We start from the raw sequence: 26,971 nt of genomic DNA, 5'->3' as shown, positions 1-26,971 counted from the left end.
CAATGACTTTGTTTTGAGATTTTATTGTTGTATTTTTTTTAATGTTCATTTTAATTTTAGTTGAAATTCGAGTCATTTTTGTTTTGTGTTTTTTGTTAAGTGTATGTTTTTATTAATTTTTATTTCATTTTTATTTTTACTTATTTTAGTACATCAAAGTAAACTACATGAAAACGAGAAATGTATTTTATTTTTATTTATTTATTTATTTATTTGGTAACACTGAAGTTTTCATTTGTTAACATTAGTTAACTACATTAGGCAACATGAATTAAGAATGAACAACACTTCTATTAATCTTAGTTAATGATGTTAATCTCAGCCTTTACTAATACATTATTAAAATCAAAAGTTTTTTATGTTTACATTAGTTAATGCTCTGTGAACTAACATGAACATGATCATTTTTATTAATAAATGCTATAAAAATATATTTTTCATTATTAGTTCATGTTAGTTGACGTTAACAGATGAGACCTTATTGTAAAGTGTTACCGTTTATTTAAAATCAGCGTTTCTTTATGGATTTGACTCTAAGGATGGTCTGTCTGGTGTGCAGGTAAGACTCTGGGTGCAGGTGCCTTTGGGAAGGTGGTGGAGGCCACGGCGTACGGCCTGGGGAAGGAGGACAATGTCACACGTGTTGCTGTGAAAATGCTGAAAGGTCAGAAAACATTACAATAAGAAAAGCCATTTTGGCCGACCCTTTCTTTTCACATGAACTTTAATCGTGTTTCACTGACAAAACTATTTTACAAAGCCAGTCAAAGTAAGTGAACTGTGTTGTGTTGCATGCTGGGAGCAGCCAGCGCTCATCCTGACGAGCGGGAGGCTCTGATGTCAGAGCTGAAGATCCTCAGTCACCTCGGACAGCACAAGAACATCGTCAACCTGCTGGGCGCCTGCACACACGGCGGTAAGACGTCGGCCGCTCGTTCATTACACACGCTCCCGCTGCGCTCTTCAGAATAAAACTTCTTTACTGACGTCGATGGTTCCATGAAGAACCTTTAACATCAAAGGAACCTTTCCATTGCACAAAAGGTTCCTTATAGTGGAACAATTTTCTGTAGATGATTATAATATTCGTAACACTAAAAAATATATATATATTTTTAAGCACTGATCACTAAAATGTTCTTTGAGGAACCTTTGGAACCTTTTCTTAAGAGTGTGACTGGAAGAAAACAGCTCAAACTGGTTTTTAGAGCTCTAATCAGTGTGACCAAGATGTCAAAAGCAGGCCTAGTTGCCCAGCTAATGTATCTAAACCAGTTTGTACCAGCTCAAAACCATGGTCATAGATTTTCATTTTTGATTTATTTCCGCCCCATTTGCAGGTCCTGTGCTGGTGATCACAGAGTACTGTTGTCATGGTGATCTTCTGAACTTCCTGCGTAGCAAAGCCGAGAACTTCCTGAACTTTGTCATGACGATTCCAAACTTTCCAGAGCTGGCGACGGATTATAAGAATGTGAACACTGATCGAATGTTTGTCAGAAGGTCCGTTTAATAAACATATACAAATATATATATATATATATATATATATATATAAAATATTAAATTATATAAAATATTAAATTAAATAAAATACAAAAAAACTTACAATTATTTTATTTCAGCTAGTAAGCAACATTTGACTTTTTCCATTTACTTTAACTTCATGTACTAAAATTACTAAAACTGAAATAATGATAAATAAAAACTATATCGACATATTTAAGAAAAATTACAAACACAACAAAATTACTAAAAACTAACTAAAATGAAAATGGAAAATACAAAATTTTTTAAAAAAAGTAAATAAAAAAAAATATCTGAATGATACCAAAATAAGACTATAAGTTCAAGTAGCTTTTCTGTTCATTATTTTTATTTGTTCATTATTTTATTATGTTGGTTATTTGACCCATGACAGTGACAGTGGGATTTCCAGCACCTGCTCTGATAATTATCTGGACATGAGACCGGCCACATCCAGACCCACAAACTCTGTTCTTGGTGAGTCCACAAAACACTTTCACATCACAGAAAGCTACAGATCTTTAATAGATGAATATCATATGTTTATGTTCATATGTTCATTTGCATTTACTTATTTCTGTGTGGCCTGAGTGGGAAAAGGTGGGTTGTGCACCAGTGTTGCCAAGTGTGTGGTTTTCCCACGGAATTGGGCTACTTTCAAACTGTTGCTGCGGGTTGATTTTTTCCCCCGCGGGTTAAAGGTTTTACATATTTCATAAATTATATTTGACTGAAATGTTTGTATTGAAATATTTTATAATCTACCAATGATTAAATTGTGCTAGGCCTAGATGTTAAGTTTTGTGTAGGAAGGACACTGGTATGGAGCCTTTGAGCTGTGTTTGTGATCACTACAATGTAGTGGTTTTCAATTTGCATTATTGACTGTAAAATATGTATTTTAGGAATGGGAGAGGCATATTTTGAGTGTTGATATTGGGCTACTTTTGATTGGCCATTGGGCTAGTTTTATTACGCAGACCTGGCAACCCTGTTGCACACAGTCACTTGAGTGCAGCTAAGTGAATGAGAAGAACAATATTGCTTAGTAAGATTTTCAAATTGCAAATGCTGCAATTTAATTATATAAATATGCGCTAGCTGCGTGTTTCCTAGTGAAGCACGTGTGCGAAAATATATATATATATATATATGTATATATATATATACATATATATATATATATTATTTTTTATATATTTTCTTTTTAATATAAATATTTTATGTTTTTTTTATATTTTGTATTTTATATTTCACTCAGAAATGTGTCATGTTACATAAGGGAAATGGTTTGATAACTTCATTTTCGTTTTGACTTTAAGCTCCCACTATAAAAACTGTTCAAATTCAGCCGCTTCCTCTTGTGCTCCAGGTTCTTCTTTTGAGTGTCAGGCAGAAGATTCGTGGCCGCTCGACATGGACGACTTACTCAGATTCTCCTATCAGGTGGCGCAGGGACTCGACTTCCTCGCGGCTAAAAATGTGAGTCCCTAAAATAAAAATAGAAAACTACAACAGCCTCATAAACAATGAGATCTGTTTGAGATCTTGAGGAAGTTATGTTCATAAATGATAAACACAAAAAATTTCATCTTCAGTTACTCAGTTAATCTGATGGATTGACTGTAAATCTTCACAGTGCATTCACAGAGATGTGGCGGCCAGAAACGTTCTGCTCACCAACAGTCGAGTGGCCAAGATCTGTGATTTCGGACTGGCACGAGACATCATGAATGATTCCAACTACGTGGTCAAAGGAAATGTGAGGGAACAAACACAACACAAAAACTCCACTGTGATAGACGTACAAATCAAGTTCAATTCAATTCAAATACAAATATGTGTGTGTGTGTGTGTGTAGGCCCGACTTCCAGTGAAGTGGATGGCTCCAGAGAGTATTTTCGAATGCGTTTATACAGTTCAGAGTGACGTCTGGTCTTACGGCATTCTGCTGTGGGAGATTTTTTCACTGGGTGAGACAAAAACACAGAATTAACCTTTTTATTATTTGGCGGGTCAATTTGACCCACATAGATTTTTGAGTTGTCGGAAATAATGGTTAACCTATGATTTATTTCTTGATATTTTGCGACCTTTTTTGGTCTCATTTAGTGTCATGAACATGCATGCAAAGTTCTGACACTCTGATATGTTGTGGAATGTGGGTACCAAATTTCTGTTATGATTATGATGTTCCTGGGTCATTTTGACCCACTAATTTCATGCTTAAAGGCAGCTTCAGAGAACCAAAAAGGTGTATATTAGTATATATTTGGCAGGTGCTTTCATCCAAATACATTTTACAACTGCTTTCATAGCATATATTGTTGTCAGCTCATTACAATATTGCATAGCATATATTGTTATAATGCATTACAATATTTGCATTACTCCCTAAAAATTGACTAATTGTGTTACTTTTTATGAAAAGGAATGCGTTACATTACTTTTGCGTTACTTTTTCTCACCTGGGCTGGGCTTGCGTGTTTATTTTTTAATAACAACAAAAAAAAGTTTTATTTTGGCAAATGTAAAGGCCCTTTCACAACAGCAGTGAAATGAATAAGCCTCAGGCTGAAGGAAATGCATATTTACGCCTGTACAGTAGAGGGCGCAGCTCAAACAAACCTTTCAGCTGTGCTGCTATTCTGGATTAAAGAAGAATAGGATACAGGAGAAGGAAGTTCAACACTCTTGTTTCTAAATCTAATCTAAAGTCATTTTTGCTTATTAGTATGGTTAAATTAGATCATTGAAGGTTAGCAGCAAAGACATTGGTTAATAAAGTGAGATTAAATACATAAAGTATTTGTGTAATTTAATATAGTTAATTTATTATAGTTAATATAGTTAATTCTGAGATTGCATTTCACTGTTTTTATTCATTTTGAGGAATACTGAATGTTTTCGTGCAAGTGAGATGAGTAAATGCATGTTCACATTTAGTCTAGAACTGCAGTAACCATCATGTTCACACAGCGCACACAACACCTCTGACCTTTATTCCTCTCAACATGAGGACAGGAGAGCTGTCAGTCAATAAATGTGAAATAGTAACTTGTGTTACTTATTTGAAAAAGTAACGTAGATATTTTGCTGTAAATTGACAACCTAGTGCGTTACTTTACTAGTTACTTGAAAAAGCAATCAGATTACGTAAATCAAGTTACTTAATGTGTTACCCCAACACTGATGGTGAGTGGCTCAAGTTGATAGTTAATGTGGTGATAGTTAACTAGTCTAAAAAACATCATCAGGCCTCTAATAATATATAATAGATGAACGTTAAGGCATTTAAATATTAAAATCATTTTTAGATTTCTAGTCTCATCGCACACAGGGTTCTGGTTTGATGTCTGTTTGAGTTTTTCTTGTCTGGCTGAATGTCTAAGACTCCTCTGCATGTTTCTGCAGGTAAGAGCCCGTATCCCAACATCCTGGTGGACTCGAAGTTTTATAAAATGATCAAATGTGGCTATCAGATGACCAGACCTGACTTTGCATCTCCAGAGATGTGAGTGAGATGTTCACTATCAGACACAAATATGACCATTTCCTACAATTTACAGTAATGGTAAATCATCTAAACTATGAAATAATAAAAATGGAAGTGAGGGAATGATGTCAACCATCTTCATTAGGTGCATTCTGGGATGCTTTTAAACACTTTTGAAGAGAGAATATGCATGGAAGCCCATTCCCAGCACATAAAAAAGCATGCTTTGGTAAATCTTAATTATGACATAAAAAGTCAAAACTATGAGATACTAAGTCATAATTATGAGATAAAAAGTCGAAATTATGACATACTGAGTCATAATTATGACAGTCATTAAAAAGTTGAAGCTATCAGATTAAAAAGTCAAAATTGTCTTTCTGTTATAATTATGACCTTTTATGTGATAATTATGACCATTTTAAGTCAGAATTCTGATTTAATTTTATAATTTTGACTATTTCATGACAACTTTTCAAGTCATAATTTCAATTTAGTATGTTATAATGTTGGCTTTTTATGTCTTAATCTCAACTTTTCTTCTCATAAATATAACTTAGTATGTTATAATTATAACTTAGTATATAGTTATAATTATGATTTGTTTTTATGTGGCAGAAATGCGCTTCCATAAATATGTGTGATGATCAGAACTTGGTGATGTTTCACTAGAATAAGTGTATATAAGTGTATTTCGTATAAATGTTTATAACCACAATGTATATTTGTATCCAAAATTAATTTCAAGCATTTAAGCAGGAGTTTTCAGATGAAAAGGTTTTAAATATCAATAGTTGAGTCGGGGTTATCGTTAACTAAAACCATAAAAAAAAAAAAAAAACATTTTCTTTTCTTGAAATAAATTAACATTAATTGAAATTAAATAAAATATAAAAAATGCAAGTTATTTTATTTTAGCTACTTTCCAAGGCAACATTTCTTATTTTTAACATTTCTTAAGTTTAACTTGATGTACTAAAATACTAAAACTAAAATGACACACAAATAGAAAAATAAAACATGAAAATTGCTACATTTTCCACTGGTCGCTCTGACTCAGACCCTGCGTCTCGCTCAGTCTCGGCTCCTGTTTTTGTCGTCCTGCATGGATCTTCAGTTCTGCATGATAAACACATGATGCGACTGCAAGGCCTTGATTTTCCACTCATTTCATGCTCATCCTCTCATCTTTATCCACGCCGGCTCTCTCTGAACTGTGTGACTTTACTGTACTTCAGTGTCAGTGTCAAACGATTAAAAATTGTTTTTTTGGCAATTGAAATAATGCTAAAATAAAATAAAATAAAATATAAATATTACATGGAAAAACCTATTCAAACTTATTTTATTTAAAAATTATCTTTTTTTTTTTTTTTTGCTTTTAAATACTTTTGAAGAAGGAATGTGTATGGAAGCCCATTTCTGCATAATCTTAATTATGACAAAAAAAGTCTTAGTATGTCAATTTTGACCTTTTATGCCATAATTAAGTCATTATTTTGACTTTTTATGTCATAACTATGACAAAAAAAGACATAATTATAAGGTAAAGTCAAAATCATGGGATAAAAAGTCAAAATTGTGACACTAAGTCATAATTGTGAGATGATAAAAAGTTGAAATTTTATTTTAGAATACATTTATTTAAATTAGTTGCAAAGGCAACATTTCTCATTTTAAGTACTAAAATTACTAAAACTGAAATAAAAATAAATGAAAACTATATTTTTAAACAAAAACTGAAAATGACGAGAAAAAATGACAAGTGCACATAAAATTAAACCTAAATGAAAAATAAATTAATAAAGAAATAAAAATAAAAGCTAATTCAAAATATTAATAAACAGTATAACAGTATATAAATAATACTAAAATATCACTGTTAAGTATCTCTGCATGAGGTTTAAGGAAGTTTATAAAGATCCACAGACTTTCAGCATTTTACCCTCGAGCAGTTCTTGTTTGTTTAAAATATGTCATCTTTAAAAATCATAGCAGTATTTTTTTTATTGATCATTTCAATTATGTTGATTTCAGAACTTTAAAGCCACTAATACAACTATAAACCTTCTAGAAGAGCGTGTGATTATTGCTTCAGTTCACACGGGAGTGATGTTACATGCAAAAACAATGTGACCCAAAAACAGCAATCAAGTGTTTAGTAACGCTGCACTGAACTGACCTGATACTGGAACAGATACACAACAGGCCACAGTTCAGAATTAAAAGAAAACAATCAGAAATTGTAATTGTAAATTTTCATGACAATAAAGTAGAAAAAAAGTTACAAAGAAACACACTGAAATAAACGTGAAAATCTGAAGTCGAACGACTGAAATAGTATTATCTTATGAAACGTACTCTAATAATCTTTGTATTATTTACAACTTCGAAAAATATTTTTTTACAGTGTACTATAATGATTTAATCATAAACAAAGCCAATATAATACATATTTCTGTGGTACTCATACTTTACAGTTTATGTCAAGTAAGAAATGTGCTTTATGAAATGCACTGAAATGAAATGACAAAAATGTCACAATGCAAAAAAAGTCATAATGCTTATAAAAATAAAGGTTTCATTTCCATTTGGAAGATATAACGTCTTTTCTCTTTCCTTTGGTGTTGTGCTGAATCTGATTCAGACGGGTTCCTAATCGGTTCTGTGATAACGAAACATGATCTTGTTTGCAGGTACACTATCATGAAGATGTGCTGGAACCTGGAAGCCGCTGAGAGACCAACATTCAGCAAGATCGGTCAGATGATCGAGAGGATGCTGGGAGATGCACCTGACGAACAGGTAAACTCATACACCCTGCGGTAAGACCTGAAAACAAGCCAAAGACTTGAAATGAACACATTATGGTCTGGTTTCACAGACAAGGCTTAGATTAAGCCAGGATTAGGCCTTAGTTCAATTAGGACATTTAAGTAGCTTTTATAAATGTGCCTTAGAAAAAACATTAATGGTACGGTATCTTACACACTTCAAATTTCAAAAAAAGTAGTCCATCCATGCATATAGAAAAACAGCATACTATACCGCAGGAGCAGTTAAAATAGTGTTATTTTCATCATAGTCCAGTGTTTGTGAGTAATGAACGAGTGACAACTGTAATTATTTCCATAATCCTTCATAGGAGACAGAGTACAAAAATCTCCAGTCTGAAGAGCCTAGTGACGAACAACCAGAGTCATGTGACCCTGTGAAGCCTGAAGAGGAGACAAATGAGACATCATGCGACCAGGAAGAAGAAGATCAGCCACTCATGAAAGCTAACAACTACCAGTTCTGCTGAGTTCGGCATAGCTAACTGCCAGATCTTCTTTCTGTACGTCAATAATAGTAGCAGACACACGCATGTAAACAGAGATCTGAAGCGCCTACATTCATGCTATCTGTGGAAGCTTATTTCCGCCACAGAATAAAAAAGAAACTGTGACTTTTTTCTCACAACCGCGAGTTTATATCTCACAATGATGACTTTGTTTTTCTTGCAATTGCGAGTTTAGATCACACAATTCTGTCTTTTTCTCTCGTAATTCCAAGTTTATGAGAAAAAAAGTCAGAATTGTTAGATTAAAAAGTTGCAGTTACCTTTTTATTTTTTTTTGGTCCATGGTAAAAACAGGCTTCCATAGTCATCAAACACAGTCTCGGTGTGATTTTACACGCACTGATTTTGTTGCTCTGCTTGAATAATCTTGTAAACACTCAAGTTTGTCTTCTAAGATTAAGATTAACATACGTTGTTTGAACATGAGCTGGTTTCACTTCTCTGCGAAGAGCAAGAGCAGAAAAACTCCACACCTCGAATTTGCTTGTCGTGCGACATGCCTTTTTGGTAAACGTGTCTTTTTTTGTTACTTGAACTTCTCGGTTGTCAAGATTGAAAATCAGCGTGTTCAGCATTTTACAAGAGAAATATTGTATTTGCAAACGCTGTGTGTTTCACTTCCACTTTATACTTTTGCAATTATTGAAAAACTCACAAACAAACAAACATGATGTGCATCTGCATCACACGTAACTCTCCTAATCGGGATATATCAGCTCGGGTTTGCGTTTCATGCAGGATCAGTGGAGGTCAAAGGTCAGATATGAAATGATTCATCTGCTCTGGGAGCTGTCAGTTTGTCTTCTGCTCTAGTTCTTACTCAATCCTTGTAGGAAAACACAGTATTTTATTGCTTCCCACGGAGATTACGGTGCTTTGGAGTGATAGCGCGAGGTCAGCGCAGGTTTGGAGGACAGATTCACGTCTCCAGCGGGTGAAATATTGACATACTGTGGGTGCAATAATGTGGACCGATAGTTGTCTTATTTCTGCAGATAGCTGTGGGTCAAAGGTTAAATGCATTCTCATTAAGCCACAACCTTAAAAAGCATTAGAAATAGCAAGGAAAACAATGACTGACGACCGCGCAGAAACCATTTTAGGAAGAAAAACCATTTGCTTTTTCCTGGAACATAAAATGAAAGGTAGACAAGTTTCGTTTCTTTTTAATATGGACATTTACACTGAAAGAACACGTTCTTTCTCAGTATTTTTGACTTGTTCTCAAGTACAAATTTCAAAACATTCTTAAATCAAGATAAATTTACTTGTGAAGAAAAATTACTTGTTTATTGTTTACTGAAAAAATGTATCAAAATTAAGTGAGTTTTTGCTTAAAAAATATCGGTAACACTTTACAATAAGGTTTCATTTGTTAACATTCTACAGCATTTATTAATCTTAGGTAATCTCAACATTTACATCTACTACATTTTTAAGATCAGTAGTTGTATTAACTGTGAACTAACATGAACATGAACATTTTTATTAACTAACATTTAGTTAATGTTAGTTAAATACATTGCTCATTGTTAGTAATGCATTAACTAATGTTAACAAATTAGACTTTATTGTAAAGTGTTACCAAAATGTCAGTTGGATCAGAAAAAAATCTTTTCCCTTTGAATTAAGTTTATTTTTCTGACCACAAACACAGATATTTTTTTTTTTGTTTTAAGCATAAACTCACTTCATTTTGATATTGACATTTTTTCAGAAAACAAAACTTAATATCATAAATCAAGGTCCATTTACTTGAGAAGCAAAATTACTTAAGAATGAGATATTTGTAATGGGAAAACAAGGCAAAAATCTTTATTATTATTATTATTATTATTATTTGCAGTGTAAACTCGAAGGATTTATATGGCAGAAATGTTTTAAGCTGAATGGCAAATTATGTTTTCAAACTTACTACTTTCGTCAAACTCAAAAATTGTGAGGAGAAAAAAAAAATTGTTTTGTTCTGTAGTTTCTTAATCATTTGAAATGGTTCTCAAAGCAAATTGTAGCATCAGACACACACTGCCAGAGTAACTTTAGGTTGCTTCAAAAATGTGATTTTTTTTCTCTCTCAAAGTACAAACTGCCATATGTTTATATTTTATCCTTTTTTTTTTTTTACCTTTATTCTTATGCAACAATTTTTTTTATTGTTTAATTATATGAGATTTCAAAATAATGATATAGTATGTCTTTCAATAATGTCATAATGATGTCTTTCTGAGCGCTTATCTATATGTAAATTATCTATGTGCATATCTTTATGTATATTAATAGTTCCCATGATGCTCTCATTAATGAATTCTGCACCATGGATATCTACAGATCTGTATATTTTTGTTTTGCTACTGAAAGCTACTAATAAAGCACGGAAATGTCACGTGATGTTGTTTTTATCACTGAAAATGCAGTTTATTGAGAGCGACCGTGAGGTCACTCGGTGTCAGTGGATTCAGCTGCTGCTTGAGTGATCAAGTCAAACACAAACTTATAATTGAGTCAGAGTCTGTCATGTCAGATCAAAATGCACTCAATAAATACTTCAACTTGTCAAAGAGTATTTCTATGCATGAAAAAGCTGTTAAAATATGAAATGAAAATAAATACTGTTGGTTTTCTGCCTGTAGTGGGTTTCACTTTTCTCTGGGCAATAAAATGCTTCTTATTTACAACAATCATTAACATGTCAGAAGATCAAGACACTCATTCAGACACAGTTATTTTTCAAGGAAAGTTAAACTTCTGGCATCATTTACTCGCCCTCATGTCGTTCCAAACCTGTGTTTTACACAGAAGTACATGTTCATGCTGCTTTTTTCCATACAATGAAAGGGAGTGGTGATTTATATGACTTTAAAAAGCACCATACACTCAAAAATATTTATTTAGGTGTAAATTTAAGATTTATGTATTTTAATTGCATATAAAATTTCCATCCGTTTGGATTGCAACTAATATACTTCATTTGATGCATTTTTGTCAGTTATACATAAATGAAACCGTCATGGTATAGTTTATAATTAACTAATTGCAACTATTTAAAATGTAGTTAAAATGTATAAGATTAAAACAAATGGTATATATTGATGATAAATATATAAATAATAATATGGTTATATATTTAAATCACATTCACTTATGGAAATGCAGTTTCATTTATGTATGAATGATAAATATGCATCACATTTTATTAGTTTAAATTAGTTTAAAACTAATTTACTGCATAATAAACTGTATATGTTAAAACTGTAATCCAAATGGATTGAAATTTTATACGCGATTAAAATACATAAATCTTAAAGGGATAGTTCACCCAAAAATTTAAATTTTTGTCATCATTTACCCTTATGTTGTTCCAAACCTGTATGAGTTTCTTTCTTCCGCTGAACACAAAAGAAGATATTTTGAAGAATGTTGGGAATTAAACAGTTGATGGGCCCCATTGACTTCCATAGTATTTTTTTTCCTACTATGGACATCAATGGGGCCCGTGAACTGTTTAATTCCCAACATTCTTAAAAAAATCTCTTCTTTTGTGTTCAACAGAAGAAAGAAACAACATGAGGGTGAGTAAATTATGACAGAATTTTCATTTTTGGGTGAACTATCCCTTTAAAATTAGTACTAATCTAGTATCATAACAGTAAATGTGTGCTATATTCATGTTCTTCTGAAATCATAAGAATATGAAAAAGAGCTGCATGAAAGTGCTTTTAAACCATTTTGTGCTTCACAGATTAAACACCAACAACATGAAGGTGAATAAATGACGACAGAGTTTATTTTTGCATCAATTATTCCCTTCAGGATCCGAAACAACCTCATAGTTTCTGTTTCTCTCCACACGTCTCTTAAATAAAACCTATTCATCATCTTTCCAGGCACATTTCCAGCTTGTTTTTGTTGAGTAAACCTGCTGATAATCAGTCCCTGATTCAGTCAATCATCACCTCCTCAAACACAACTCCATCCGAGTGTTTCTCCAGTTCTCCCCCAGCTCCTTCCTCCTCCACTTCCTGTTGGTCAGCATTGATCTGTGCCACTCCCAGCCTGTAGAGGGCGTCCCTGATCATCACCACCTCGCCCGGCTGGCACGCGCTCAGCACTTCTGCGATCTGCTGGTTCACGATGTCTCTGCTGCTCAGGAAGTCCAGCAGTCTGTTATAGAGGTAGTAATACGCAGCGTTCTCGAACACTAGAGCCTTACACCGAACCGCCACACTGTCGTTGTTGTTAGTTTCAGCCTCGGATTGGTCACACATCTCAGTGACCATGCCGGTGTAGGGTTCGAGCTCTTTGCAGAGGCTCATGGCATGGTGGGCGTCGTGTGGGGCGTTCGGCCTGTCGGGTCGCACTATCCAGCGAGAGGTGGATTTGGTGAGCGGGTGCAGATGAGGGTTTGACTCAGCCGCTGTGAGATCTAAACTGTACGGCTGATCCTGAAGCTCCGAGCAGGAGACATACTGAGAGAGGGAAGAATTTCATAAAAATGTTAGGTTTTTTTTTTTTTTTTTTTCTAAATTAATAAATAAGTATACATGAATAAATCAATAATAATAATAATAATGATAACAATAATAAAGATAATAATACAAACTATATATATATATACATATATATACATATATAATTTTTGGTGATCTATTCCTAAACCTTTGAAATAAATGGACTAATTCTTAATTTTATTCTTCTTCTAATTCTTAATTCTTAATTTTTAATAATTCTTAATTTTTTGCTTTTTTGTGTCATTGAAGAAATCACAGCAGAATGACATGAAGATAAATAAATTATTAAAATAAAAACAATAAATAATTTTATAAATAATATAAAATTAATAATACAAAATAATATAATATAAAAATAATAATGTATTATGATGATAATATTATTTTTAAATTATATTGATGATAATAATAATTGTAAAAAATATTGTTATATTTATGTAATAGGGATGCACAATATATCGGCCACCATATCTGTATCAGCCGATATATGTTAATTTTTAATGTTATCGGTCCAATAAAAAAATTTGGCCAATATATTAAAGCCGATAAATAATGGATTATTTTTCCTTCAGCTGAGACACTTCAGATGTTCACTGTCCGCCTGTATGATTTTGAATAGCTTGAAATATGATTGGAATCACTTCAAAAAGGAAAATACAGTTTAGTACAATGTACGGTGCAAGTCTGTCATATAAGCTATATAATATTATAATGAGAACATTATAATATTATTAGAACATTATAGAATTGTGTGCTTGGGACATGGCTTTTAATGGTGAGACTTTTGTTTTTGAAATCTCAAAAATTATATAAAAATTTTTGATTTAGATTTATCGGTCAATATATCGGTTTTCGAATATAAAGAATTATCGGTTTTGGCCAAAATTTTCATATCGGTGCATCCCTAATATATATATATATATATATATAAAAAAGAGTGTATATATATATATATATATATATTTTTTTTTTTATACACAATATTAATTTTCATTTTGTAGTGAATTATTTCTAAACCTTTAAAATAAATGGACTAATTATTTTAAAATTGTACTTTCTTTTTTGCTTTTTTGTTTCATTGAAGAAATCACAGCAGAATGACATAAATAAATTATAATAAAAATTATGATATTATATATATATATATATATATACACCATTAAAATAAATAATAATTTATAAATAAATAATTAATAAATGGGATTTTTTTTGACAATTAAATCTCTCACCTGTGGTGTTGTAGTAGGATCAGAGAAACATCCCTGATTGTTCCCCCACATCTGTGAGGCCAGTTCAGGGTATAATACATCAGTGCAGAGCGCCAACTTCTGGGCACAATCCGCCACGTACACCGGAGGCCAGAAGCGGGAGGAAAGCAGCAGGTCGAGGTGATCTCGAGCGCTCTCTCTACGGACGATATACTTGGAGCCGCAAACCACCTGCCCAGAGATCAGACTCACATCAGCTCATCTGAAATCTAATTCAGTCAGCATGATAGATGTACCTTTTATAATAGATGTACCTGATGAGGACAGACTTTACTGATTTTGCCTGCTGTCATGAGCGCTTGTGGCTGACGTGCCGTCCAGAGTCCGTTTTGTGTTTGTGAATACAGCAAAGACAAAGACTCCAGCAGCCCGTCCTGTCAAACCAAACCACAAGTGCATTCTGTACACGTTTTCATTGAGCTGTCACTATAAAATACATTTTTAGTTTTCTGTTAGGCTTAGGTTATAGTATTTATATTTAGCTCAGTATATAAGCAATAGACGTTTATGAAATAGTCCCCCTCTAGATAGCTAAGTAAACATGTGTTGTCATGTACTTTTGCACTGTCTTCTGCAGCAGGAATCCCACATTTCTCCAGCACGTCCCTGAGCTCCTCTTCACTGTGCAGATCCATCTGATCTGGAATCAGACGACCCTCATGGATCAGACGCACCAGGACCGACGGGTCCCCTGAAACACACACACACACACACACACACACACACACACACACACACACACACACACACACACACATACACACACACACACACACACACGCACACAGAATGATGCTTAATTCAAGCTATAAGATTTTAGGTCACAGCTTTCAAGGACATGATCAGTGACCTGTATCATAAGCGCTTTATACAACACAGGTTGTTTCAAATCAGCTTCACAGTAATAAACAGGAAAATAGCTAAATCAATGATGCAAACTTCATTAAATATGAGACAAATTCACATTCTGCTTTAAAGCAGCTCTACAGAAGACAACAGTGTCAATATTCAGCTCAAGTCAGTTGATTCAATTCAGTTCAATAACTGTCGACTGAGCTATAAAGTAAGACACTTAACCTTATGGTGCTCTTCAGTCATTTTTTTACTGAAAAAATTTACTTTCTTTTAAATTTTTTACTTCATCTGAATGATATAAAACTTGGTAAAGGTTTTGTCACTTGCTGTGTGAACAAAAAAATCATGGACATGATTCAAAAAGGTTAAATTGTCCGGAAAAAAAAAGTCACAATTGTATTGTTTGCTGTCAAAAACGAGCGCAATGGAAACAAATGCAGTAACCCCTCACTGCAGAACACAGGAGATTGAGGGGGCGGAGACGGGTACGTTAAGGGTTACGTAAAGTGGGAGGAGTTTGATCTAGATCTAGGGAGTGGGGATGGGTAGGTTTAGTCCAGGAGGCGGAGACGGACCTTGTGTTCTGCAGCGAGGACCATCTCAACAAATGGGAGACAAATTTCATCTAGTGGAAACATTTGGTACTGCGCACAAACAAAATTACTGAAAGCTCATTTTTTGAGATATCAACCTCAAATTTGGAACAAAACTTAGTTTAGATTAATGCCTTTGATTTTCTTGATATTTCTAGTTTTAGAGTAAAACACATTTTGGAAAATATGTATTTCATATAAAAATTTAAAATAGTATTTTTGTGCATTTTTCAATAAACGCAAAAGTTCTAGAACTTTTTTTAAGTTCACTTTTATTAAACTTTTTTACTTCAGCAATATGCCAAATGTGATCTTTAAAAAGAGACCAAACTTAAGTCTGTGCTCCAAAGCATTCAAGATTTATGACAGTTTAAGTTGGAAGCTTCATTTTCATTTCTATGCACAAAACGTGAATTAATGGATTATAACTACTGCATAAATATAATTTAGTACCATAAAATCGAACTAAAATATAGTACATTCATTTAATTGAAATAAAAACAAAACAAAAAAACACACACAAAAGGTTAAACATGTTACTCAGTTATATCTGTACCTCTGTGTTGGGTGTCAGAGGTGATTTTGTCCTTCTCCGTATTGATGGCGACCGTGTTCCTCATGAGAGGAGGGATGAACGGGGCGATGATGGAGGCGTCGAAGCGCGTGAGGGGAATGCTGGAGGGAAACGCCGCCTGCTCCAGCGCCTCGTTCTCCATCGTCAGCCAAAACTCGTCAACGTGCACCTCGTCCGGCGCCTGGAAATCAGGCCACGTGAACTACAGAGAGAGAACAACACTTATTGATCTGACCCCTGAATATCTGACCCATGAGATCTACTATTATTTCTATACTATTATAGTATTATTCATAATTTAAATTAGCTTTTAATTTTTTATTTTAATCAGTTTATGTGCTTTTGTCATTTTCAGTTTTAGTTTGAGTAATTTTAGTGCTTCAACATAAACTTATTTCAGTTAGTTCAATCAGTCAGATGCATTTTTAATTTTCATTTTGAGTTTTTCATCTAATATATATATATATATATATTGTATAAATGTTATTTCCAGCTGTTACTGGCCTGATCATTCATTGCCGTTACCTCCACGTTTTTGAGTAGTAAAGCGTTGTTGGTGTTGCGTTGCGCGATCTCCAGTTTGGGTGCGATGCCGCACACGCCACAGATCATGTCGTTATAGTCTCGAACCGTCAGACACTCAAACGCCCAGTAACCACTGCAGAACAGATCCTGAACATGTGACACCTGCTCCGAGCTCAACACACCGTCTGCAGAGACACGAAGAGGTAAGGTAAACTTCATGCGCACGTTCAGTATATGAGAGATGAAGATGATGATGATGAAGCACCTGAGAGCGTCTGTGATTGTTTGATTAAACTGAGAGCAGCATGTGCAGGTTCGTCCCCCACTCTGATCAGATGTCTCATCTTAAAGAACAAATCCAGCGTCACCAGCAGTTTATTGCCGACATTAAACACACCTGAGAAAAACAAACACTGCAGTAATACATGTTGCACTGTCAGTGTTACAAGAGATGCTACAGCACAGTGTTATTTTAGTATCATTAAAATAAGATATCATTAAAGCTTTTAATTTGAATTAGTTTTTATTTTTAGTTTTCATGTTAATTTGAAAGTTTTTGTCATTTAGTAGTGCATTTGTCATTTTATTAGGTTTTGGTTTTTGAAATATGTCCATATATATATATATATATATATTTTAATTATTTTATTTTGAATTAGTTTTTATTTTATTTTTCATTTCAGTTAAAGTTATTAATTTTTTAATGTCTTTATAGTTTTTTACTAAATTTTATTTTATTTTGAATTAGTTTTTATTTTATTTTTAACTTTAGTTGCTGTTTTTGTCATTTTTATTAGTTTTTTTAATGTGTATATAGTTTTATAAAAAAAAATTATTTTTCATTTTAATTTTAGTTAGTTTTACTCATGTTGTTGTGTTTCTGTCATTTTTATTATTATTTTTAATTGTCTATATAGTTTATTAATTTTTTATTTTACTTTAAATTAGTTTTTATTTTATTTTTCATTTTAGTTAATTTTGTTTTTAATGTCTATTTTGCTGTGCTTTTGTCATTTACATTAGTTTTTCTAAAAGTATGTCAATATTTTTATAAATTTTTATTTTATTTGAAATTAGTTGTTATTTGTGTTTCTGTCATTTTTATTATTTTTAATAGTCCAAATAGTTTTTAATATTTTTTTATTTTATTTGGAATTAGTTATTTTCATATTTTCAGTTTTCTTTTTAATTCTTAGTTTTAAGTTTTAGTATTTTTTGTGTGTTTGTGTCATTTTTATTAATTTAAATAATTTTAATATGTCAATATATAGATTTTATTAATTTTTATTTCAGTTTTAGTTAGTATTTAGTCAGTTTTAGTTATTTTAATATTTCTTTTTTTTTTTTACATTTTACTTTTCTTTTTTTCTTTTTTTTTTTTTATACATTGGATTTAATTTCAGTTCATGTTTATGTATTTATTTATTTTTACATGTGATTTCATTTCAGTTTATTTTATTTCAAGTCATGAAAAAGTTTCTTTACATTTTTAGTTTTAGTTAACTATAATGACCCTGAGCTGATTACCATAAACATAGTCATATTCTATGGTCTGTTACTTAAGATTAAAGCTTAGGATGAAAACGTCTGGTCTGACAAATGCATTAAAAAAAAAGTCAAAATATTTTCATGGCAGAGCAACAGTTTTAAAAAGAATATTTCTGAGCAAATTAGTTAAAGTATATTTAGCACATTGTGTGTGTGTGTATGTTTACCTGGATGTAGGTCTGTGAAACTGTGTATCGCCAGACACTGGAGATTCGTACAGACTTTCAGCTGCAGAGTGACAGGATGAATCGAACGATCCGTCAACAACCAGCATTCCTCCAAACCCACAACTGAACTAAACAACACAAAACAACAACACAACATGTAAATCTCCCTACGATTACATCCATTCCCCATCCGGTCAGGTTCCTCTCACCTCTGGTCTCCTTTAAACAGCGGGTACTGACACAGACTGCAGTGTGTGGCTGCCGACTCGTAGAAGCTCGGCCACCCGTTGCTCTCTTCCGTGTCTTTCTCCTGGCTGTTGAGCTCGTGTATGAGGCTGAAGATGTCCTGTAGTTCGCTCTCGCTCTCTGGGAACTGCAGACACGAGCGCAGCAGACTGACGGTGGAGTGACGCTGCTGCTCTTTCTGAGTGCCGCTCAGAGGCTGAGACGAGTCCAACAGGAGAGCAGAACTGGACACATCCTCAGCGGACGGCTGGACAACAAACACACACAGACACAGACTCATTAGTGCGGGACTTATCATTGGAAACATGATTTTGGTTGCTCTTTTGTTTGATGTAAAACTCCAACAGTCCACCAAGAGTGGAGCTGAAACCAGGGCTAAACTAGAACTAATAACAAACATTTTCACTACTTGAAATAAAAGAAACATTTACAAAAAATTACTAAAACTTACTTAAAATTAATATTAATAGAAACAATGACGAAGACTGGTTTAAGTTGTGCCAAAACTAACCACGTGTTTGCTTTTCTTGGCGGGCTTGTTGGCGAGTTCACAGCCACAGCTCGGACAGTTTTGAGGTTTGTGTCTGTTTTTATAGACGTAATCACACGCAGAGTTCTTACATCGACCTCGACCTCTCGCTGTTGACAAACCCAGAGCCTGAAGAACAGACAAACACATACAGCACCAGTCAACAATCTGCTGATCACAGTTGTCATCCTAAATATTGAATCCATACAGAACACAAATATGTTCAAAAGTATGTTTTCTATATGCCTGAGTGTGAACACTAACTAGGGAGGATCCAGCTGCTTTCTTGAAGGGCACCATGGAGAGGATCTTGACGCCGTTGTCTGTGATGATGTACTGGTTACTGCTGACCGTGATGGGCTTCTACAATCACACCGTTAAACAGCTTTTTACAATGTATCATGGACACCAATTTGAACATTATTATTATTATTATTATCATTACTATTATTCTCATCTAGTATTCTCATTCTCATGGGTACAGTAATCTCACCTGTTCTAAGGCGCTGGGTGTGATCATGTGACCCAGCTGTTTGAGGGTGCTGGGTTTCAGACCGGTCATGTGTTCACTGGGTGATGGTTTCACTAGAAACACAACATAACACAACTAAGAGAGTCAACAATGAAGATAATATGAATGAAACCCAACAGATTTCTTATTAGATCATTCCTGGGTGTTTCACTCACCAGCTCTGATGACACTAGCGTCTGTTTTGACTTTGTCAGGGGGAACCGTGATCCACTGCACCACTGTGGACTGGCCAGACGCATCTATGGAGAAACACGCTACATGTGAGCATCAGATGCATTTCATTTACAGTTTCATTAGTGTTTTTAAATAACGGCTGTCTCACTATTCTGAGCAGGTGCTGGAAGAATAGCTCGTATCCGGCGTTTCTGTGCAACACTGCTGTTTTTTTCTCTTGTGATAACCTGGATTTGCCCACCACCCAACGCTCTGAAATGACACAACACAAAACAGACTCATTAGAGAGTCGCAGCTGAACGAGGAAGACAAAGACAATAAAATATTCACTACTTCATGCATATTGAGCAGTACACATTGTATGCAAACAGTACACAGTATGCAATGACATATATTTCATACAGTAATGTGCTGCACTGTAGTAAAATCATCTCATTATATTGTATGTTCAGTTTAGTGTTGTCCAGTTATCATCAGGAATCAATACAGTATTTTGCATTTTTAATCAAATTTTTATGTTAAAACTGTGTTAATTATTTAAAATGATTTGTGTTAAATAATGAGTCAAGAAAGAGATGGTAATGTTCGTATGTCACACTCAAAATCAGTGTTGTTACTGTTATTTAAAATGAAAATCAAAACTATTAAAATTGTTTTCGGTAAAATAAAATAAAATAAAATAAAAAATATTAGATGAAAAATCTAAACTTGTACAAAAATTAGAAATAAATTATTATTATGAAATAAATAATTTTACGTTGAAGTATTAAAATGATTAAAAACTAAAACTGAAATAAATCAATTGAAATAAATTAAACCTAAACAGAATAATTAAAAAAATAGAATCAATTAAAGGTAAATAGAAATTTTAAAAACTAATAGAAATGACAAAAGCACAACAAAATTACTAAAACAAAACCAAATGAAAACAAAAAGTAGAAAAACACAAAATATTAATAAATACTATAAAAGTATATAATGTTGTAAACTGCACATTTAGTTGAATACAGAAGGTCATCCAGGTGTTCCACAGTAAAGTAGTGTGCTCTTGAGTTTCTTACAGGACCGCTGTGCATTCAGAGCTCTGTGCTCCATCAGATCTGTTGACAACGGCGCCATCATGTGTTTGTTGAGCTGACACTGCATTCATCTGCTCTCTCTTTCTACGGCCCCCCCTGCGGGCAGCAGCGGTCCCGCCGTCCTGAGCTTTATCTGAAGAGGTTTTCTGAGTAATAACGGAGGCGTTGGTCTGGTCTTGTGTCTGTTCTGTGTCTCTGGACGTCTCATTAGAGTCTGTCAGATGATCTGGAGGCTTGGAGTCGTCACACTGTTTTCCTGAAGACGGGGTGCTTTTAACTGAGCTTCTCTTAGCCTGTAAAGGAGGGAAATACAATTTGTTTTATATTCCCCTATTTTTCAGTACATATTTCAGTTCAGGAAGTTTAATATTTCACTTTTTTTATTTTAATTTACATATATATTATTTCGGTCACACTTTAGATTAGGGTCCAGTTCTCACTATTAACTAACAATTAACTATGACTTTTGCCTCAATAAACTCCTAATAAGGTAGTTGTTAAGTTTAGGTATTGAGTAGGATTAAGGGATGTAGAATTTGGTCATGCAGAATAAGCCATTAATATCTGCTTTATAAGTACTAATAAACAGCCAATATCCTAGTAATATGCATGCTAATAAGTTAATAACTAGTTAATAGTGAGAATTGGATCCAGTTTTGTCCAGTAGTGTATTTTTCTGTCTTATTTTCTCCGAAAATGTTGACATTAACAAAAGTCATTGTCAAAAATCTCAACAAGACAAGTCAACAATACATGTTTTCATGAAGCAAAAATTACATGAAAAGATGGTTCTTTCATTACTGAGAAGACCATACAGATGTTTAGGGTTTTTCAGTGTATGCTTTGATTTAATCATCTACTGTATGAATTCATTTTAATAAGCATCGGCCACGACTAAGATTGTTTGAGTAACAGGATGATAGTAGCACAGGTTTGAGGACTTACTGGTGCCACCCACTTCCCCCCGAGGTGTTGGCCGCAGTCTGGGCACTGGGGCGGTTTGTGACGGGTGACGTATGAAAACACACACCCAGGTGTGGTGCAGCTGCCCCGTCCTCTCCGTGTGTATTTGATGGGCTGAAAACACAACACAACTACAGAGTTTGTAGTTTTAAAGAAACTACACACATTTTCTCCATTTTTTTTTCACCGTTCTGGGGTGCGTTTCCCGAAAGCATTGTTAGTCAACTATCATCGTAAGTCCCATTGAACTCTATTGGTAACGACGGAACTCGCGACCATAGTTCGCTTTGGGAAACGCACCCCTGGTCAACAAACAACAAAACTGAGGTTGGTCTAAATCAGCAGTTCTTGACCTCAATAAGCTGAAGTCTCAATTCTGGTGTGCTTATAACTGCAGAAGGAAATCACCGATCACAGACCATATGGAAGTGCACATGTTTTGTAAAAATATTGTATTACTTATTGTTTTTGTAGATGTAGCAATGCGATCAGCTAAAGACAATAAAGGAAAAACTGTTTTTTTCCCATTCAATGTGTCTATATAACAACAACATCAGAGTATTTATTAATAACAATAATAATTATTATTATTATTATCATTAAAATATTGTTTTTATTTTATTAACATTTATTACATTATAAAAATTAAATCAATAAAGAAATATATTACTATTGGATTAATGCTATTTCTGTAACAAAAAATAGTATTTAATAATAATAATTATTATTATTAAAATATTGTTTTTGTTTAATTATCATTTAAATTATAATTAAAATTATAATTCAGGATTAAATGACAATAAAAATAAATCATTTGAGAAATATATTGGTATTAGATCAATACTATTACTGCAAGATAAAAAATAAGTTTTTAATAATAATAATAATAATTATTATTATTATTATTATTACTATTCAAAATATTGTTTTATTTTTATCACATAAATTATAAAAGTTAAATCAAAGACGTTTTTACTATAGCATTAATACTATTTTATGTTGCAGTAATAGTATGTAATAATAACAAATATTATTATTATTATTATTATTATAAAATAAAATATTGTTTTGTTTTATTATTTAAATTACAATAAAAATTAATAAAGAAATATATTATGCATTATATAATGCATTATTGTAACATAAAAAATAGTTTTTAATAATAATAATATTACAATAATATTAACAACAATAACATTACAATACTAAGATTTATGTCTGTCCGTATATTAAGCAATGCAGCTTTTATTTTGTAGAAAACCATCAGGGAGAACTTAAAGCTTCTTATTTCTTGACAACAGAATTATAAATGATTTTCATCATAAATTTTGCACATGGTGCATTTTCAAATACATGTTATAGGCCACCCAAACTCAGAGCAGAAGCAGAGATGAGGTTTGTGTGGAGAAGCTTTTACATGGAAACATACTGGAAGCAAGCAATCCATGCATTAAATAAACGTTTTTTAAATGTATTTGAAAAAACAGCATTCCCCCCCCTCATGTTACTTCTTAGGTTAGAAAATACAGAAGACTGTATTAATATGGAAACATCACATCTCAGCAGATGATTTACTGACCAGTTTAAAGGAGGGTTTGGGTTCTGGTTTCACAGTGCTCATTAACGGAAACATCATTATTGGACTGGCCGTGTTGATCACTTTATTCTCAAGGCCCTGAAAAACACAAATTAATAATTTCGAAACAATAAAAAACTAAAGTTGTACATTAATTTGTTTAATCAATCAACGCTCCATTTATATGCTTTAATGTGAATTTTGCAGTAATAATTGACAGCCCACCTGATTGGGTATTATGGCAACTAGATGAGTGGCATCTGCCTTGATCTGAGGCATCAAAGCCCCGCCCTCTATTCCATTCTCTATCGCTATGCCAACGTCACCATAAGACACTCGAGACTCCTCCCTCTTCATAAGCAGAGTAGCAGCTTTGTGACAGTCCTGCCCAAGACTCATTAGTCTGTCACTGACAATGGAATTCTGGGACGCGGCCGTGTCCTCACTAAGCGCCTCGATGGCGATGCACTGCTCCGAGAGCTCCACCTCACTGCCCAGAGTCATGGGTGACACGAGAGGCTCCTGAGCGGAGGCCTGAGGGGCTCCATCCACTGCCCCGTCCACGAGAGCATCCATCTCACATTCGCCCTCGGCCCGCTCCCCTCCCGCAGAAGTCTTGGGCAGGAGCACGTAATTCGCCCTCGGGAGGATCTTGCGGAAACCTGGGACGTCCTGAGAGGACGCAGCTGCTGATTGGCTGCTCTGTGAAATGAGACGTCAAATTTACGGTCATGATTTTTATTTAAAAAAATTTAATTTTTAACATTTTAACACACACACACACACACACATTATATATATATATATATATGCACAATGAAAATAAAGTCTAATCTAACTAATTAAAAAAAAAAACTGGCATAATTTTCAATATATATATATATATATATATATGTGTGTGTGTGTGTGTGTGTGTGTATGTTTATTTTTTTTATTTTTAGATTTAAAATAAATGTTTTAAGTGTGTGAATATCTAAATAGATAATTAATTTATATTTAAATACATTGCTACATTTTAAAATGTAAATATTGAAAATTAGGCCATTTTTTTAAATTATACTATATATAATTAAAATTTCCAATTTTTACATTTTAAAATTTAGTAATGTATTTAAATATAAATGAAAGTGTATATGAAGATATCATATACACACACTTAAAACATTTATTATAAATCTAATATATATATATATATTATATATATATATGCCCATAAAGTCAAATCTAATTAAATTGTAAAAATAGGCCTAATTTTCAATATTTACTTTAAATAGGAAAAGTATTTACATTTTTACTTAAAATAGGATTTTCTTATTACCAGAAGAATTAACAAAATGTCCCGCCAGCCATTTATTCTTGACCAAGAAGCCGTTTTCATAATAGGGAAGAAAAGACTAACGCAACTTTCGTTTCATTTTAATGACAGATTAGCAAAATGTATACATAAATGTCATGGAACTAACCATATTTAGTTATTCAGTTAACTTCCACCACCCTAGCTAAAATTAATTTACATTGGTCTCCTCACAGTAACAGACTTACAGGGTCGACGCCGTCTTTCTCCATGCGTGCTCTCTCCAGGTAATAACCTCGATCCGCCACGTTCAGCCTCTTCCAGCTGTCACTGATGCATTTGTTGATCTCAGACTGGGGCAGATCCGGATGCTCCTGCTGAACGCTCTGATGCACATCAAAGTAGTACAGCAGATACGCTGACCTGTGACAGCAGACAGGCCGTTAGTGCAGCTCAAACAACCACAGATGTACAGTGGAGGGTTCACAGTTTGGTGGGAACCTGCTTGTGTGTTCAGGTTTCTCCATGAAGGTCTACCTGGGCTTCTTGGGTTTGTCTGAGTTCTCCATGCTGCTTTTGCTCTTGCGTTTCTTCTTGGGTGAAGGAAGTTCCAGAAGCGTATAGCAGCTCTCCACCTCCATCTCTCCGTAAATGGCCTCCATCTCTAAGAGAATAGGGAATGAGAATGAAAGAAAGATGTAAACTGGGAAGAGACCTTTAAATTCAAACTTTTTAAAGTAATTTTTTGTATTACTAATAAAATTAGGTATCATTTAAGACTGTTGTTCACCAGATTTATCCTGTAAAAGTGGTGTTTGCAAGGTTTTGACTTGAATTGTTTTTTATGAAGAGAAAGAAAAGAGCTTTGTCCATTTATTTTATGACTGTATTTAATATTTTGGTGTAATTTGACTTTTTTTTTGTTGTTGTTAAAAAGAATACAAACATTGAAATCAAAAGATGACTATATTATTAGTCCATGATAATGATGTTGAATTTAAAATGTGGTATATTATAAATATAAGTATTATATATGGAAAATTATTTATCCACAAATGTAAATGGGCATCACAAAAACCTTCTTTTATTCATTTTAAAATAAAAATAGCATCAACAGCATCAAGAAATAGAGAATGAAAGATAAATGTGTTTCTACACTATTTGGATTTAAGTGTGATAGTTATGAAAATATAATGCATGCATGCAAATATTTAAACTGTCATGAAACATGCAATTTAAAATAGTTAATTAATATGAATTATGCAATTGAAGGTATGTACTGAACTTTAATAATCAGTGTGAGACGATAATGGGAATAAAACCTTTTTTCTTTTTTTTTCTTTTTACTGGAAACGCATTTAATTTACATGAAAATAATGCCATCATGCCTATAAATAAATAGACAGGATCTAAATGAAAAAAAATAATAAAATAAAATAAATAAATATTTTCTTATTGGTCTTTTTCTTTCTCCCAAAATGTATTTTTCTTTACTTTTCTTTTTCATTTTGGGATGAAATATTCATGTGTACATGCTCTTAACCGGTTTCCTGACATTACTTACATGATACTAACGTACTTCAGAGAATACTATAGTGTTACTATGGTACATATACAAAAATGCTACCATGGTACTTGTTGACACTGTTTTGTTAGCATTAGTTACACACACAGCTGAAACAGATGCAGGTAAACAACAAAAACGTTTAAACCGTACCACGTGACACTACTCAACAGCTTTATATACAAATATATACATCTGATTTTAACTGCAAATTATTTGCATAAAGCCACGGCTAAAGTGGTTAAAGAGTGTATGCAGACATGTCAGAGTGTGTTTTATTCCCTCCCGTGTGTGTGTGTGTGTGATGTCGGTTGTTGTTGAGTGCTGATACTGACTGACTGCGGCCAATGAGCGCGTGCCTTATTGAAGCCTTACCTGAATGAGCGCAGGATCAGTCCAAATCCAGCCGAATCTCTCAGCACACCATCGGTAAAGCCGCGGGATCGGGGATCTGGATCATGTGTATGTGGGGTGTGAGAGCTCAGAGCTGAGCCGGTGTTTTTGCGTGTGTTTCCTGCAGTATAGTGCAGTAAAAATGGCGGAGGAGAGATCAGATGAACAACTGGAGGCCCAATGAGAGTTTGATCTACAGCGCTTCCAACTGAATAGA

General features: G+C 33.5%; 2 protein-coding genes across 2 annotated transcripts in view; one reads left to right on the top strand and one right to left on the bottom strand.

Moving 5' to 3' along the window:
• csf1ra (colony stimulating factor 1 receptor, a) overlaps positions 1 to 10,995 on the top strand; it is a 24,469-nt gene extending 13,474 nt beyond the window's left edge. Inside the window, exons 12-21 of the mRNA XM_051860929.1 lie at positions 560 to 664; positions 806 to 916; positions 1,341 to 1,503; positions 1,922 to 2,004; positions 2,900 to 3,009; positions 3,167 to 3,289; positions 3,389 to 3,500; positions 4,942 to 5,041; positions 7,720 to 7,828; positions 8,169 to 10,995. Of these exons, the coding sequence (XP_051716889.1) occupies positions 560 to 664; positions 806 to 916; positions 1,341 to 1,503; positions 1,922 to 2,004; positions 2,900 to 3,009; positions 3,167 to 3,289; positions 3,389 to 3,500; positions 4,942 to 5,041; positions 7,720 to 7,828; positions 8,169 to 8,327 (1,175 nt within the window). The 3' untranslated portion in view covers positions 8,328 to 10,995. The remainder of the gene's footprint in view (positions 1 to 559; positions 665 to 805; positions 917 to 1,340; positions 1,504 to 1,921; positions 2,005 to 2,899; positions 3,010 to 3,166; positions 3,290 to 3,388; positions 3,501 to 4,941; positions 5,042 to 7,719; positions 7,829 to 8,168) is intronic.
• Positions 10,755 to 26,971, bottom strand: hmgxb3 (HMG box domain containing 3). The gene is made up of 21 exons (XM_051860925.1): positions 26,737 to 26,971; positions 25,335 to 25,461; positions 25,046 to 25,220; positions 23,729 to 24,205; positions 23,507 to 23,602; positions 21,910 to 22,041; positions 20,947 to 21,257; positions 20,034 to 20,137; positions 19,867 to 19,950; positions 19,673 to 19,764; positions 19,444 to 19,542; positions 19,162 to 19,308; positions 18,614 to 18,897; positions 18,405 to 18,532; positions 16,955 to 17,086; positions 16,690 to 16,874; positions 16,147 to 16,366; positions 14,700 to 14,833; positions 14,397 to 14,516; positions 14,104 to 14,313; positions 10,755 to 12,832 (listed from the first exon to the last, which is right to left on the bottom strand). Exons 2-21 carry the CDS (start codon positions 25,457 to 25,459, stop codon positions 12,305 to 12,307), a joined length of 3,783 nt encoding a protein of 1,260 aa, XP_051716885.1. The 5' UTR covers positions 25,460 to 25,461; positions 26,737 to 26,971; the 3' UTR covers positions 10,755 to 12,304.

This window comes from Ctenopharyngodon idella, chromosome 14 (genome assembly GCF_019924925.1).
Source record: "Ctenopharyngodon idella isolate HZGC_01 chromosome 14, HZGC01, whole genome shotgun sequence".
Taxonomy (NCBI): domain Eukaryota; kingdom Metazoa; phylum Chordata; class Actinopteri; order Cypriniformes; family Xenocyprididae; genus Ctenopharyngodon; species Ctenopharyngodon idella.
Note: the sequence above shows the minus strand (reverse complement) of the source record. Positions and strands in the feature narration are given on the sequence as shown.

Coding starts and splice junctions, on each gene's coding strand:
- hmgxb3 (XM_051860925.1), bottom strand. CDS start 25,459: ATGGAGGCCATTTACGGAGAGATGGAGGTGGAGAGCTGCTATACGCTT. Junction 21,258..21,909: donor GGGGGAAGTGGGTGGCACCA/GTAAGTCCTCAA, acceptor CCTCCTTTACAG/GCTAAGAGAAGCTCAGTTAA. Junction 16,367..16,689: donor TACTACTCAAAAACGTGGAG/GTAACGGCAATG, acceptor CTCTCTCTGTAG/TTCACGTGGCCTGATTTCCA.